Here is a 16,445-nt window from a genome sequence, read left to right on the forward strand (position 1 = left end):
ACATCATTTAAAATTGTATCCACCAGGTTTCATATATATGTACAAGACTGTCCTGAAACCTTTATTGCTTCCTTGTTTGGCGCGGAGAATACAAAATATCAACTTAGACTGTTCGTAGCTGACATACAACGCAAAACGTTTGCAGAAATCGAATCAAATCTTCATTTGATTTGTTAGATACCATAATTTTTGCTTTTCATTGGGCCAATTCGGCTGATGTATAGATGACGTACTGGAACAGATGTGCGCTCGCGCTTGTTGATAAGGTACGTGATCCATTGGTGAAATTGCGTCGTTGTTAACCCTAGGGGAGTTGATGGGTGCGTGAGGGCAAAATTAGGGTGTGCTTATCAGTTTTTGCTTTAGAGGTGGGTAGATATGGCGCAGTATACCATGATGGTCAGATTGTGGTAGAGATTGGTCACGCTGAACCACGCAGTTGCACGCGTGAAGGCCATGCCTGGGCAATAACGCTGAATTTAACATTTTGGCGTTAAATTCATATTGGAGTATATTCACCCTAGCTTACTGTTTAAACGTCATCATTCCTTCAAACTTTGGCTCTATATGCTGAGATTAGTGGTAACTTTGTATCGAACTGAGCGTGCAATTTATGGCATAGGAGGGTGAAGTTGTTGTGATGTGTATTTTACAGTCTGGGCTTAAGTGTTTGCCACACACCATCAATTTTAGTACATTGGCAGTAAAGGTCCAAGAATTTATGATGTTTCAGAAACAATTGGTTTGTTCCCAGCACAGCTGCATTGTTAAATTGTTGTGATGAGCACTGGACATATAGAATCTGCCAGACCAGGCCCTGATAGCTGCATCAGTTATTCAGTCATGTCAGCATCTGAAGAACCATCAGTCAGGTGCCCCATGAGCAGCACCTATTGGTGTCTTTCAAGTCCTGTTTGACCATTTATTCCCAAACATTTATGTCCTTCCTCTCCTGTAATGTCTGGCAAAAGTGGTCTCAGAGCATTTTCAGCAAAAGCAGCTTGAAAATTGAGTGCAACTCAACTTGGCCTGAGTTTTATGCTCATGTGTGCCAGGTTCAGCACCAGGTTCAGCTTCTGGCTTCTCCTCCCCCCCCCCCCCCCCCCCCCAATGGAGCATGGTGGGAATACTTTAGGAGCTCCTCATTTTAATAATATAAAGCTTCTTTTGTAATGGAAGCTCACATGTTTTAACATATCAAGGTAGGTTAAAACATGAGTATCAATATGACTAGATCATGATCTTTTATGCCTTTATATGGCAAATGTTACATATATGTACATGGGTTGTTGGATCTGCACAACTACAAGTTCAGTGGTAATGAGCTTCTTGATCAGTTACTATTAACTAACCATAGGGGATACTGAACAAAACATGTGCCTTCACTCTACAACACCACAGTTATCAGAAGTATGTTTGTCATGATGATGACCATATTATCATGCCACATACCATGCATGCCTCCCTACAATTCAGGGCATCTAAAACCACTCTGAAATGTCATATATCAGAGACATGGTTGCATGTATGTGTTGACATTTACACTGCTCTCCAACATAAATGGTTATTCTGAGTGTCAGGTCAGACACATGGAGTAGCCATTATAGCTGTGAATACCCATGACAGTGTATTATCTTGTTTCAGGTAAATCACACTCAGTTAATATGCTGGTGTATAAATCAGCTTTGCTGGCTGCTGGTATTTGTCTGCTGGCAATCCTGCAGGGCTGTGCAGCTGATGACGGTGACAAAGGTGAGCTGATTGATGAGCATCAGATGTAGACTTTTAGCTGAGATTTTTTGTTGGGAGGTGCCTACCATGCTATCATTCTATAGAGATCATACCACTTTTATGCAGGTGTGCCTGCTCAAAGAGCAGCTAAGATGGTGAGACAGGGTAATATCAATGTTCTTAAAAGAGTGTTTCACATTTGAAGATATTGAAGCAAGCATCAGGCATGATGAAACAAGCCTACTCATAACTATTGGTATCTTTTTAAGTTAAAAAGGCTGCTCTAGGTAGCACAATTCTGTATTAAGCAACTATGCTCCTCAATATGTCATAGAGTGATTATGTGATCATACCTTGCACAACATTGATTGAGAGCCAATTGGCAGCTGTTATATCTGGAAATAGTGTCCATGGATGCCAGATATGAATGCCTTCACAACTGTAGTCTTCTTTGCATTGATTGCTACATGGCTTAAAGAATGGCAGGATTTGGATGGTATTACTATGGTATCATGTATAAAATCATGTATGCCAGGTGGGTTTTGTAATACTCTCTGAAATCCCCCCCCCCCCCATATTCATGTGCATGTAGCTCAGAAACTAGAGTGGCTTAGTTCTTGACAAGGGCAGGGTTGTGAGCAGCACCAAAAGGTCTCTAAGGTGGCTTTTTCAGCTCAAAACACCATATATCTGTGGAACAATCCCTTTTAGAAGTTATTGGAAGCTGGTGTTTTTTTCTGAAGGTCACCACTGCTGCCCTTCGCTTGAATCCCAAACAATGGTGATACAGTTCTGTGGAGCTCCAGTACATTAATGCTTATCTGGGTTCAAACAGGCATGGGTGTGACTCTGGCAGGGCTCAGGTGCCAGATCATGATGTTTTAATTAAATCAAGCAAACAATGACCTGATGATGGTCCAGCGACCTGTGAGGTGGTTGAACTGCTTATGATCGCTTCCTTTAATCATGACAAGATTTGTTCGTGGGCAGTTGAAGGTGAACACATGCCTAAAGCGCATGGTCTCTCAGTTACGTGATAATGTGCTTTTATGGGATTTTGACGCATTCTTGTGTCTTTTGTAAGATGTGATCCTTAGAAATTTCTGTTAGTGACAACCACTATCATTTAAGTTGTATTTATCAATGTCTGATGTGTTGCTGAACCCATTGCCTGCAGGATTTTTTCAAACGTTTTGTGCGTTTCAGCCAAGTGCGCGGCGCAAACAGGAAAGGACTGTCACTCCTGTCTGCAATATGCTCAGGTGAGGAGTGCTTCCTCAATGTCATGGGGTCCTGTCACATGTGGCTTACTGGGTGCATTCATGTATTTTATATGCAAAGTGGCTTGTGTTAAAAAGTGTGTTTGCCCATGGTGTCGCAGCTTTTAACCAGGCTTTTGTGTTCCAGTTTTCCCCATGAACTATTATTTATCACACTCACATTCCCAATGTTCAGATACTGACAATTTTCATGAAGTCGTGTCAGTGCGGTGTCACCAAAAATGTCTTATGGATTGCTTGCTCCAGTGTTACTACTGCACAGCAACCAAGAAGTGCACCTTCTACCCACTGAAGTCGATCATCCCAAAGTCAGATGTCTGCTCGCTGCCGGACATACGCTGGGGCACGTGCTGGGGTAAGTGATATTGCAATCGTCAGTGCATCCACCAAGAGTTATCAGACAGAATGGTTCACCGATGCTTTGCATGCAAGGGAATTGCGAGGGATGCATTCAGTATTATCTGTTTAATAACCCAGGCGTGATCGAGTGTTTCCCATTTCCCTGTGTAGCCATGCCCGCCCTGATCAGCTGCATGTGCTGAAGTTTGCCGGAGTTCCCCGGCGGACTCGTGACGTGCTGATTGTGCACCGCTTCAGTGAACTTCCTGGCGCTAATCATCAGCGTGGTTGGCATTGTTCTGCTCTTCATCGTCGCCGTCTCCTGCTGGTGCCACTGCTGGTGCAAGAAGAGGCGAGTTCGCAGGTATGTCGACGATGGCGGTGCGGGGCGCGACTCCAGCGCGATGGCAAACGCGGTCCAGGCGCAGTACGGCGGGCGGCTAGCGCGCTGTCGACGTCCGTTTGGGCTCTGCCGGATATATCACCCGATTTGCTTTGCTCGCGTAAGGCAGAGGTGTTTCGTGCGAGAAAATTGGATGTCAACCTGCGGGTTAGCACGCTAGATGTCCAAAATCGAATGTGGGGAGACCTCGGGTGACGTTCCTGCTTTTCGTCGTTTTGCAAGCGTTTTTGGACGTGTTTTCTGTTAAAACGCCAGGTTTTTACTTTTTTTGTAGCGCAAAAACCGGTTCGGCGAATGCGCGGCGTGGCCTCAGTCTTGCATATGCTTCTTTTAATGCGCAGTGACTTATCAATACAATGAAAACTGGCTCAGTGGAATTCCCAGGTCAAAAATCTTGGACGCACGGCGGTCAGGTGATTTGTGGCGCAGTGGTTAGGAAAAACCAGTGTGGTAAACTTTAGCCAGTTTGGGCGTCAAGGATATCGACATTTTCATGTTCTTGCACACGTACCTCGGGCTCCACCTTAGAGTCTTCGTTGCCCTTCTCATCGGCTGGGGCCAACCAATCAGCATGGAGCCGGATGGCGGTCAGCCGGGTGTGTACGCGCCTCCGGCAGGGCAAATCGGGCGGGCAGCTCAGATGGTGAGGGTTGGGGTCAAAGGGCAACGCTTTATCAGCAAAGCAAGCATGGTGGAGGCGGAGACGGTGGAGGAGACAGAGGTCCAAGAGCATGAATTGATATTGGCCTCCCTGGCACCCGATTAGGTGAATTTTGCCACTTCTAAAAAAATACCGTAGATTTTTAAAAAATAGCTGTGCTGCTGCTACGTAGCCTGGCTGCTGATCTGGCCCATACGTCCCAGTCATAAACTTTCTATGCAAGGGAACGTGCGCCCTTGCAGGAACTAGCGACCATTTTAGACGCAGTTTATTCTGGCGCAGAGGATGCGTCAGTGTATCTTTCTATGCCTGACATCTGTGTACGGGAGTGGGCTCTGGACCTTCTCAGCGCCCGGTTATACAAGTTAGCATTACGAGATCCTTTGAGAAGAAGCGCACAATCACGTAAGCAACCCCATCCCCATCGTAGCAGGTCATTGGATAGGATCATACCGATGTCAAGCGAACAGATATTTAACCAGTCGCACACCATTTTCAAACTACCAGAGGCCGTAAGAAAAAATCACGTTAAGTCGTGCGAATGAGAAGTGTTCGGGTACGTTCTTCGCATTCTTCGGCTGATTGTTATATTCATGAGGTGGCAGTTTCTAGTTAAATGCTGTGTGTGTTACTATTTTCAGTTAAGTCTTAAGCCCGTCAGCCTCGCCGATCTGGCCAGCTTCCGCAGTGCCGAGGTCGGTGTGCGACTCCCGCCGATTTCACTCTCGATGCGGGGTACAAACTGCGAGCAGCCGGGCGTTAGCCCCGCACGCGGTCTGCTGCTTAACAGCGGCCATTCTGCTTTACTGCTGGAGTTGATCTGGCCTGTCGGGTCAAATGACGTCAAATCACGTCCACGCCGTCTGCATGTAATTTGGCGTGTCGTTAAGATAATGTTGGTTTCGTTTGAGCATCGTGCATGATTATCGTAACTACGAAGGGGTAATCTGGAGTAATTTCGTGGTATTCTATGACGTTGCGCTTGGATGGCTTTGTGGTCAGTTATCGTGAATAAAAAGGACGTCAGCATACTGTAAATGTTCACGTGCATTGCATCAACGTTTTTCAAAACGATCTTGCGTGATAGCGGCCCTGAACGCCATGGGCAACTCGTGCGTGTTTACTTTAAACGTTTTGGTTGAAGGCATACATTTTTGTGGGATGCATTCAGATCAGCGCGAATATGTAACCTGATGTAGCTTTCACCTTGATGAACATTGGTGGCGTTCGCAGCATTTATTATCTGACCAATTCACAGTTTCAGAACAAGTAGCCAAACGGTTTTGTGCGCGCAGGGTCTGGAATGTTGTGAGGCGTCGATTTTCAAATGTTCGTCTTGCGCGTCTTAGGGAACGGGGGAACATGTCGATGGGTTTGACCTATGAGGCACATGAAATTTGCATGTCATGTTCAACAAAGGTCGGAAATTCAGTTCGCCCAGATTTGATCATAACGCAAAGAAGATTGCAGGATAGTCCCGCAGAAATGTTGGGGTTGAGTTGCACCAGCCCAAGGTTCTGACGTTTTTAACGTTTGGCCAGAATCTTTTGATTAGATGGGTTACTGGGATGGGAGCCCACGCCAAGCAGTGCTCATTGCGTGAGTCCAGACCACGCCGTCCGATCGTGAGGCCCCAGATGAACGGCAGAGTTTTTCTGTCGACACAGTCCGCCCTGCCCTCTGACGTCACGGCCCTTAACTCGGCCGCTGCCACCGGCAGTGAGACATCTCAGTTGAGGGCAAATGGCGAGCGCTTCAAACGATTAAAGCCTATCCCCACCACGGGTGGGTGAGTACGAACACAGGCGCCCTAACGAACCAGGCTGCCGGTCGTCCGTCCCGGCAGTTCTGCGGGTCAATGTGCTCGTTTGGGACTATTAGCAAGAAAGCCTTGACCACCTGTAGCTGTTTTTCCTGGTTCTTCGGTTCCCGTGCCTAAGCGTGGGCATAAGAGTGCGAGGTGTCACACAAGTGACACGAGGTGCCTCCTCGTCACAAGTGACATGAGGTGCCTCCTCGTGTCGCTTGCGACGTGAATGCACCTCACCTTTGGTGAGATTGCACCTCCTTCTGCTGTGACGTGAGCGCACCTCCTCGTGGCATGACGTAAGTGGACCTCCTCGTGTTGCGACGTTATTGCGCCTCTTCATGTCTGAGGGGAGGGAAAATCCTTGTGTCATTGTTGTACTGGAGCGCAACTTTTCATGTCACTTGGGACGGGAATGCACCTCTTCTTGTCTCATGTGGATTGAGCGCTCCTCCACACGTGTGACTGAAGCGCACATTTACCCGCGTGACTGGAGCGCTCCTCCGCACGCGTGACTGGAGCGCTCCTCCACGTGTGTGACTGGAGCGCTGTTCCACACGTGTGAGTGGAGCGCTGCTCCACACGTGTGACCGGAGCGCACCTCCACACCCGTGACTGGAGCGCTCCTCCGCGTGTGTGACTGGAGCGCTGTTCTACACGTGTGAGTGGAGCGCTGCTCCACACGTGTGACCGGAGCGCACCTCCACACCCGTGACTGGAGCGCTCCTCCGCACGCATGACTGGAGCGCTCCTCTACACGTGTGACTGGAGCGCTCCTCCACACGTGTGACCGGAGCGCACCTCCACACGCGTGACTGAGGCGCACCTCCTCCCGCGTGACGAGAGCGCATGTGTCTGACAGCGTGGAGCGGGACGAGCGCCAGTTCGCCAGCGAGCGTGCGGCGCGCGCTGAGGTCCAGGCGGAGCGGCGCGCCGAGAGGCAGAGCCGCACCGACGCCATCCGACAGAAATACGGTGAGTGGCTGCCACGCTGGCCACGTCCGCCGGCCGGTCGCTGGGGGTTGCTAGTGGTCGGGGTGGCGAGGGTGGCCCGGGTGACGAGGTGCGGCTGCGGAGTGTCGCGCTGTCTGGCGTTCCTTGAGTCACGCGGGGGAAGTGGTCCGTGGCAGCTTTCTCGTCCGCGCTTGTCAGTCAGCTTGTATGGCGTTATCCGTTGTCTACAATGCCTGCTTACGGTCGTGTTTGTTGGCTATGTTTTGCTAAACCCTGGTTTCAGATGTTCTCAGGTCTCTGTATGTGTGTGACAACGTATCGTCCAAAAATATATTCAGCATTGAGTTCACTGAGACAGTGCCGGCAATGCGGAAGTGGCTGTACGGAGTCATAGTTCTGCGGGCGCTTTACCAGTACCTGGGCATGTTTGCCGCTACGGTAATCATAAAATCCGGTATCAGTGCCGGTGTTAACATAACCCTCCGGCTCTTACCAGGTGATCTAGCCCCGTGCCAGCGTCAGTGCCAGGCCAAACCGCTGTTGCACTGGGTGTTTCGTATTAGCTGCAAATTTATCGCACGGTTGAGGTCGTCCAATTTTGGTTAAGCGGAATAATGTTTTGCGCTTGCAATACATACACAATTTGATATTAATGGTTAGAAAGCCAGCTTACAGGGCGAAGGCAACGTCGGCGAGTGAGGCCGATTATTTTAGGGATGGTGGAGCGGGGCCTGTAGATAACCCTAATTGACGGCGAAGCTGCGGTCCTGATGGTGAGTTAGGTGTAAAGCCAGGTTGTCCCTTTGTTGTCCGCAACCGCCTTGACATCCCGTTCTTAAGTACAGGGATCCGCCTCCACTGTCTGCTGATGCAGTCCAGGACACTCGACTGGCCCGTGAACTATTTGTCCGTCTGCGGGGTTTTGGTCGGGTGTATATTTGTCCGTCTGCGAGGTTTTTGGTCGGGTGTGTCTCCGGCTTCATCTGGCGACTCCAGCGCGCTGTCACGTCCGTCCGTCCGCCGTTCACGTGTTGATGGTCATGTCTCGTGGCCACGGGCCGCGCCACACTGGACGTGCTGTCCTCCTCGCCAGGTCTGCCGAGCCCCACCGGCGAGCCGCCATACCAGCCCCTGTGAGCGTCTGGCCGCCGCAGTTCGCCGGCAGATCGTCCTGCCATCTGTTGGCGCCCTCGTCACACAAGCCGGTCGCCGCTACCATCTGCCGGGTTCCGTGTGCAGCGATTCCGTCAGTGCCGATCTGTTTGTTGCTGGGAAGGTGCCTTCGTGGAGCGTGCTGTACGTGACCCGCGCTTTTGTGCTGTGAGCTACGCTGCTGGTCTGTGATCAACACTTCCGCCTCGTGATATATTGCCGATGACCTGTTTTGTACCTTTTAGCGATAAGTATACAGTTTTTGCTTGAAGTTCTACCGATGTTCAGAGAAGAGGCATATCGTTCATGATTGTGGTCTCGTGCTGAAATGGTTGTGAAATCTAGGTACGCTTTTCATTTGCCATGTATGGGCCCCATACGCCGAAGACTGGACGTTTCGCTTCAGGGATGAAATCACATGTTCCTCATAAAGCAATGTTTTAAAGCATTAGATGGCGAATATCAGGTGTAGTGAAATATATTTCTGTGTTTTATGAGTGTTGTGATAAGTTGCGTTTCGGTAAACTGTTGAAATCTGCTCGCATTGTGCAGTACATCATCTCTGGTAATTATGTTGAATAGATGCACCGAATTTTCGTCGTAGCGTATCTAATAAAGATTGTGCATGTATCCAGCTTTCCTGACGCAATGAGCGTGACATTTTATACAACCATTTATTCCATTGTGTTGAACCAAGCTAAAATTTCGCATGCGTGGGGCTGTGTTATTTTACGTGCGGTTTCACATTTAAATTAACCCAGTATCCGTGCCACCAGACCGAAGCGCAGGTAGGAATAATATAGGGGAAGTATAAAGATATGATGCCCTCTTGTAATTTCGCAGCGGTCAAAACATTTTAAAGGGAATGTTCGACATTTGAAGGTGTTGAACGAAGTATCAGATATGATGAAATATGCTCACTTATAACTACTGGTATATTTTTAGTGGAAAAGACTGCTCTAACCACCACAACGTCTCCCTTTAGCAAATATGGTCCTCAAAACGTCATTGATTGCATAATCGTGCCTTGTACGACATTGATCGAGAGCCAGCTCGCGGCTGTTGCATTTGGACATTGTGCTCACAAACGCATGGTACGAACGGCTCCACAGTGCGATCTTTCTAGGCATTGATCGTCGCATGGCCAGTGAAAAAGCAGGATGTGAATGGTGTTATGGGGTCATGGGTGCTCGGGCTACCCGGAAATGGACTGCACACATTCGCGCACGTGTAGCTGAGAAACTAGAGGGGCTCAAGCCTGACGGAGTAGAGGGCTGTGAACTGCACAAAATGATCTTCCAGATGGTGGCTATTTTAGTTCAAAACCCCATGGAAGTATGGGACCATCCATTCAAGTTGGATTCGCCCATCAGTAGTAGTATGTTGTGTTCTCGATACTGAATATAGCTGCCTTGGCCATTTCCAAAGTTTGCGAGGTCAATTTCTTAGACGAATATTGGATCCACAAGCATTAGTGTTTCACCGCTGCAGGTCCTGGTGTCTTAGCCTCTTAATGTCCCATTTTAAGCAGAGGTTCGAGAGGAAAACCTGACCCGACGTACTTCGTTAACTACCCGATTTATTTGCACTCATTAACAACTTCTGCCGCACTTCTTGGGAGAAAACGCGTGCAGCGCGAGGCCGTGCGCCGGCTTCCACAGGCCCTGGTCGTGGCGCTCCAGCGTGTCCTCCACTCACGAGATCGGGCTGTCACGATGACGCTCCAGTTCGTGCTCGCGCGGGTCAGGGGGACGGCGTTGGGGTCAGGGGTGTCACGCTCTCGTGCGACCGCGTTGTGCGCCGGGATCACGGCAGCTGACCTCCGGGTGACTGTCCCGGATGTGATGGGAGGGCGGAGTGGCGGCCGTTTCTAAGCGAGTACCGGTCAAGCGGAGGGGGCTGCTGCGGATCGCGTGCGTGCTGTGCCTGTTGAGCACCGTCGACAGCTCGGCGTTCGGACCATCGACCTGCTGAACTCTTGTAGCTGTTAATGGATCCCGAAGATGGTGAGGTCGTGTGCAACCGGGCTGGTTACATGTTCATTTTACGCTTACGCACCCAATGGTTACGTAGTGAAAATTCTAACAGCTGTGCAGCTTAACCAGCGCACTTCCTAAAAGAAGTGGCGGGGACCGGGTACTCCCCGCCGCACGTACTGCACGTGTCACCTCATGGATCACTAGAACGACGTGAGGTCAGTGGAGTGAATGACGCTTGAAAGTGTTCGTTCAACCTACGCTGACGTCAGTGTCATTCTCAGGACTCCCGGGAGGCAGAAAAACGGCCGGCAAGAGCAACTACGAGAGGCTGCCGTGATGTGGATGGCCCCGGCGTTTGGTGCTCTCCGGAGTGTGGCACGCGAGCAGGCCCTCCGGAGGGGCCATGGCCAGCCGGATGCTCGTCTGGCAGGGCAACCCAGGCACCAAACCAAAGCTCGCCCAAACTTGGCTGGCTTCTGTTTGGCCCCATGATATGTATGTTAAGCATTCACTGTAGATTAGCCCTTCTTTTTCCAGTAGCTATCATGAACAGTGCAAGGTGTTTGCATGGATCGTTTATATTAAGCTAGATGAGCAGATGCGAAAGTGCAGGGGCAGCGCCATCGAAAATTTCGAACAGGGGCAAGCAGAGCTAGGGGCGTCGCGAAGGAGATTTGGAGGTCTTTTTCTTATATATATATATATATATATATATATATATAACATATATTAGGATTACATATAAGATATTGTGCCTCTCGCGTCTCCTCTCGCTATGCTTCTCTCTGCGATCTCTCTCGCTCCTATCTCTCCTCCTCTCCGAGAGCTTACGCTCTCAGATAGCTCGATCTGCGCTAGCTCTAGCTCGCTCTTCGCTCTAGCTCTATCTCTCTACTCTCTATCTCTCTCTCCCTCTCTCTCTCTCTATCTTCGCTCTCTCTTCTCCTCTCTCTCTCTCTTCTCTCTCTCTCTCTCTCTCTCTCTCTCTCTCTCTCTCTCTCTCTCTCTCTCATCATCGTATGTCTTCTGTGTATATAATTAAATTAAACCCCCTCTCTTGGGCTGCTGGGCCTCCTTTTCCTTTCATGGGCCTCCTGTGATCTGATGTGGCCTTTGGATCAACTGGGGTCTAGCATCGACCAATAGGTCCCGGTGTTGGTCTGTAAGTCCTCGTACATGGCAAATACCGTATGTAAATATTTGTGCTTAAGGGACCTGTTGGACTTGATGAAATGTTATGCCTCGTTCGTATGGGGCCTCATGTGACCTTTAGTGGGAAAAGGATTGGATCATCGCTAGCCGGTGTTATCGATGCGTACGTAGTGTCTCAGAGGCTTGCTCAGGAACCACGAATATCCCCGATTTCGCTGATGGAATACTTGTGAGCAACTAATTGGGAGTTGAGATGAACGGGTGGTGGTTAATGTTTACTTAGCTTGGTTGCAAATACCTGCGAGATTTTCCGTCTATAATGATTATATATATATATATATATATATATATATATATATATATATATATATTTATATATGTGTGTGTGTATATAATATATAAATTTACAAGTGCCAAAAGAGGACATCAATAGATCCTCCTGTAGAAAGTTAGGCCCCAAAATGTCGTCCCCGGTTGTGCGAGGCCTCCGGACCTGCTTACGACGTCTGGGACGGATGTTGTGCAGTGGCGTGCTGCATAATACCGAGAGAGCCGATGGCATGTGTCTTTTGGTGAATGATGCAGAAAATACACTGATCATAGAGTGTCCCGTTTTTGTGCCTAGTGATAACTGCTGTCCGCAATCCGTTGAAAATAAACGAGATTTCAATAAGCATTGTATAAATATCCAAGCATTCGCATCATCTCCTAGCCTTGATTCCTATCGAAGTGAGCCATTCTGTAGCGCACATGTGACATACCCGGCGCAGATTGAATCAGCTGTTTGCAGAGTATTATTGTGCTGGTGCAGGTCGGCGGATGGAAACAAGTGTTGGGGCGGTAGTGTTGCGTCCTCTGTTTTCTCAAGCCAGCGATAATGACGGGAATTTCTAGCAAAGGGATTGACAATGGTGCGTATGATGATAATGGTACGAGTGGTCTCCGGTAAAAGAATGCTCACTTGGCTATAGATGAGTCAGGGGTCGGTGGGGAGTGAAAAATCAATATAATGCTGGACATGGAGGAATACAAACCGTGTATCATTACCTTTTTGCTATTTGCTGTCACATGATTCTGCGTTTCTGTGGTTAAAATGTTATTTTATGAGGCTTCATGGAGCCTACCCAGCTTCTGCCTGAATGTCTAGGAGCTGAATCCCTGAGTTTCAGTGTGTAATATTTAGGCCACCTTTGTAGGTGATGCCTTTCCATCAGCATATGTGTCTGTTATTGATAACCCATTCCACACTTAAAGTATTAAACTTGTATTGAAGGTAAGTTTATGTCTGCTGTGTTAATTCAGGGTAGTGAAAATATATTTTGCATCAGGCAGATTTGGGCAGTGGTATGGGTGTCTCTGATACAAGGGGCCATGAGACATTGTCAGCAAACTTGTGGAGCCTCAATGATACTCATCAGGTAGAATTGATACTTGCTACTTCTGGCAGCCTCATTGCCACAATGTCTTGTCAGAACCTGGCTGCAGCTATCAATTTGTATGCTGGTTAGTGATTTCATAACCCTGCATGTATTTTTGTTTTGATGGCTTAAAGCTGTGCTACACATTACTTGAACAATGACAAAAATGTTAAGATTGAAGCATGCATGAAACACATTATTTATTTTCCAGATCCAGCACCACGTGAGAAGACGATGTCTCTCCTAGGCTTTGAAAGCTTGAGCCCATTTTATGTATTCCTGGTTCTACTGAGGTTTTTGTTATGTATCATTCAAACTGGATATATTCATCCAGATGAATTTTTCCAGTCACTGGAACCAGTTGCTGGTAAGTGTTGTCCTAATTATGGGGTCATTCAGAGTAATGGTATACAGGTATATAATCCTGATAATATTGTCATTTAGTGGCAGTCAGAAACATATTATCATATATCAGGTAATTACAGGCTGCTTCTTAAAGGTCAGACAGATGGTAAAGATGGGATATTGATTTCTTACTGTATTGTTATTAATACTCTACTTTTGCACTCATGCTCATTAACATTGTTAGGCACAGAGAGAACAACTAAAGAAATGGGGTCACCAGAACCCATTTTGAAGTTCTTGTTTTTGGTGTGTGACCATGTGGTTCATGTGCATAATTTTTGGAAGTTGTAGTACCATGGCACCCACAGACTCCCCACCATTCCCATGCCTAATACACCTTGAATTTGTTAGAGCAACTCTGCCACAAATGGCACACCAGTGCTCACCCTCCCCACTGTCCTCACCTCACCCTCATCCCACCTACATCCCGCAAACCCAATCACAAAATGCACAAAGTCCCTGGCTAGAAGACTCCAGATTCTACCCCCCCTCCCCCTACAGGTGCATGATCTCTATCTGGTGCTCCTTGGCATCTGTGTGGAGTGCCACTCACATCAGCATCTGGTGGCTGGCCTGTGACGCGATGTGCCCGGCAGGCGCGCTGCTTTCGGTGAACGTGACGGTGCCGTGGGAGTTCTCGTCGCGGCTGCCGATCCGCAGCTGGTCGTCGCTGCTGCTGACGTCCGGGCTGCCCGTGCTGCTGACGCGGCCGGCCAGCGCCGAGCTGCTGCTGGCCGCGCCGCGCCTCTGGATGGCGCTGATCTCGCTCGCCGTCGACGCCAGCGTGGCGGCCAGCGCGCGCCTGCTGGGTCACCGGCCGCGCCGCTACCTGGAGACGCTCGCCGCGAGCCACGTGCTGCTCGTGTTCGCTACGCGCACCTTTTCCAACGCGCTGGAGCTGGCGCTGTTCGCAGTGCTTCTGCACGTGACGCTGCGCTGCCTGGCGGACTCTGGCCGTGCCGCCGAGGCCGAACGCCGCCTACAGAAGCGGCTGGGCGGCTCGCAGTACACCGTGCATCGGCTGCAGCTGGCCGAGGCGCGCCAGGAGGTACACCGCGCCGCCACGCGCGACTGCGCCACCGTCAGCACGCTCCTCTGTGTGGGCGTGTTCGTGCGGCCGACGTTCGTGCTGTTCGCGGCAGCGCCGCTGCTCTACTGGCTCTTCCGCGACGCCAACGATGAGCGCGATAATCTGGTGCGGATGCGGCTGGTGCGCGTCCTCCCGCTGTCCCTGCTCGGCGTCGGTGCCATTGTGCTGATGGACTCGATGCTGTATGGCTGGGTGACGTTCGCCGAGATCATCGAGGGCAACGCCTCGCTCGACAACGTCGTGATGACGCCGTTCAACTTCATCGTATACAACATCAAGGCGAAGAACCTGGCCGACCACGGCGACCACTGGTGCCTGACGCACACGCTCGTCAACATTCCCATCCTCTTCAGCAGCCTCGGCCTCATCGGACTGGCCTCGTTCGCGCAGCACGTCAAGTCCTTCGTGCGTCATCTGCTCAACCTCGACCTGCACGTGTCGACGGCCAGCGCCTTCCTTTCGGCCAGCTTCATCGTGCCGCTGCTGCTGCTCTCGTGGTTCCCGCACCAGGAGCCGCGCTTCCTGCTGCCGCTGCTGGTGCCGCTGACACTGCTGTTTGCCGAGCGGCTGGACGGCGGTCCGGGCCGGTGGCGCCGCTCTCGGCAGTGTCTCGTCACCATGTTTTACGCCTGGAACGCCGCGTGCGTGCTGCTGTTCGGCTTCGCGCACCAGGGCGGCGTCACGCGCGCGCTGGCCGACCTGCAGCGGCGCGTGCCGCCGCAGGGTGCCACCATCGTCTTCAGCCACACCTACATGCCGCCGCAAGCGCTGCTGCTGCGCCGCAAGCGTGACGTGCACGTGCACGACCTGGGCGGTCAGCCTCTGGGTGACGTGACGCGCCTGCTGCGTGACGCCACCTACCGGCAGCGCGTGCCCACGTTCCTCGTGCTGCCGGCGCCACTGGAGGACAGGCTGGGCGCGCTGGCCGACGGCGAGTTCGAGCTGCGCCCGCTGCGCCGCTTCTGGCCGCACCTGAGCTCGGAGACGCCGCCGGCGCTCGGCCAGCTGGCGCACGGCTGCCGGCGCGACGCCGTCGTCCAGAGCCTTGCCTGCCTGACGGCCGCCATCAGCCGGCAGATGAACCTGGTGCTGATGCAGGTGACGCGCCGCAGCCGAGCGCGCGGCTAGCGACGGCGAGCCGCGGTGGGCCCGGCCTGTTGGGATGCGAAGCGGCGGGGATCAGACAGCGCTGAGGCGAAGGTGCTTGCGGTACGTCTCGGGACGTGTTCGTTCATTCCACTGATCTCACTTGTTTGTGATTACCCGAAAGTCAGTTCTCCAGCTTAATGCTGAGTCTAGTCAAGCGGTTTGAAGCACGCTCGGAGTGGGGCACCGGTATGTTATGATCGGACGCGTCACTTTCTCCTCGTCCACGCTGCGGCACTCCCACCACGCACGCTGCTGCAGTATGCGCTCCCACATAGCCCTGTAAAAGAACACTACTTAAAATGCTGTGTATTACTACGTAGGTATTTATTGGATTATTGCGGTCGGAATAGTACACCGGTAAATACATGTAAGGAGCACTTCACCGATTTTTCGCCTCGTCATCATCCAGACCCGGTTTTGTAACATGAAGCAGAGCTCATCCTATTGGGTCAGATTTTGGAGTCACGATATGATCAGCACGGTCTCTGAATAACTACATGCTGAGTGTGTTGCTGTTGCGTGTTTATTAGTTTCCATAACGTAAAGGTACCAATCCAAGCGCAACCAATATAGCGTAGGCACCAATGAAGCGTCCAAGCGTGGACCGAGCGCCATCACGCCAGAGGGGTGTCCATGGTGACCGTTGGAAGGAGGGCGTGGTCAGCAGCGGACCCTGGTATAACACTGAATGACAAATAACTAAGACAGCCTGCTCCCATCCATCCACTTATCCAGTGCCCCAGTGTGAACATTAATTCGTCGTTTTGGCAACAGCGGCAGATGTCAAGTTATGTGTAGCAAAGGGCACAGAGGGGTCTGCGATGCCCGACTCCATGCGGGGTCTTTTTCAGTCCTCGTCGCTGTAATCTCCACATCAACCTTTTACAAAGACTAAATAAACCAGCAAATTAAGCTCATCCTGTGC

At 50.6% G+C, this 16,445-nt stretch overlaps 2 protein-coding genes across 5 annotated transcripts; both read left to right on the forward strand.

The window, feature by feature from the left end:
• Positions 1–278: 278 nt before the first annotated feature.
• On the forward strand, positions 279–10,980 carry LOC119096726 (pituitary tumor-transforming gene 1 protein-interacting protein). Of its 4 annotated transcripts, none has more exons than XM_037219632.1 (7): positions 279–320; positions 1,645–1,752; positions 2,938–2,993; positions 3,258–3,366; positions 3,609–3,714; positions 7,084–7,196; positions 10,588–10,980. In XM_037219632.1, exons 1-7 carry the CDS (start codon positions 317–319, stop codon positions 10,641–10,643), a joined length of 552 nt encoding a protein of 183 aa, XP_037075527.1. In that variant the 5' UTR covers positions 279–316; the 3' UTR covers positions 10,644–10,980. The 4 variants fall into 4 exon arrangements, with proteins under 4 accessions (XP_037075527.1, XP_037075529.1, XP_037075530.1 ...); XM_037219634.1 differs by lacking the exon at positions 10,588–10,980 and adding an exon at positions 8,269–8,957; XM_037219635.1 differs by having other exon boundaries at positions 281–368.
• Positions 10,981–12,278: 1,298 nt separating this feature from the next.
• On the forward strand, positions 12,279–15,795 carry PIG-Z (phosphatidylinositol glycan anchor biosynthesis class Z). Its single transcript, XM_037220336.1, has 5 exons — positions 12,279–12,369; positions 13,088–13,243; positions 13,878–14,002; positions 14,033–15,371; positions 15,779–15,795. The coding sequence occupies exons 1-5, from the start codon at positions 12,336–12,338 to the stop codon at positions 15,793–15,795; spliced, it is 1,671 nt and encodes a 556-aa protein (XP_037076231.1). The 5' UTR covers positions 12,279–12,335.
• Positions 15,796–16,445: the final 650 nt, after the last annotated feature.

This window comes from Pollicipes pollicipes, unplaced genomic scaffold, assembly GCF_011947565.3.
Source record: "Pollicipes pollicipes isolate AB1234 unplaced genomic scaffold, Ppol_2.1 Scaffold_4295;HRSCAF=5057_pilon_pilon_pilon, whole genome shotgun sequence".
In the NCBI taxonomy this organism is placed as follows: Eukaryota; Metazoa; Arthropoda; class Thecostraca; order Pollicipedomorpha; family Pollicipedidae; genus Pollicipes; species Pollicipes pollicipes.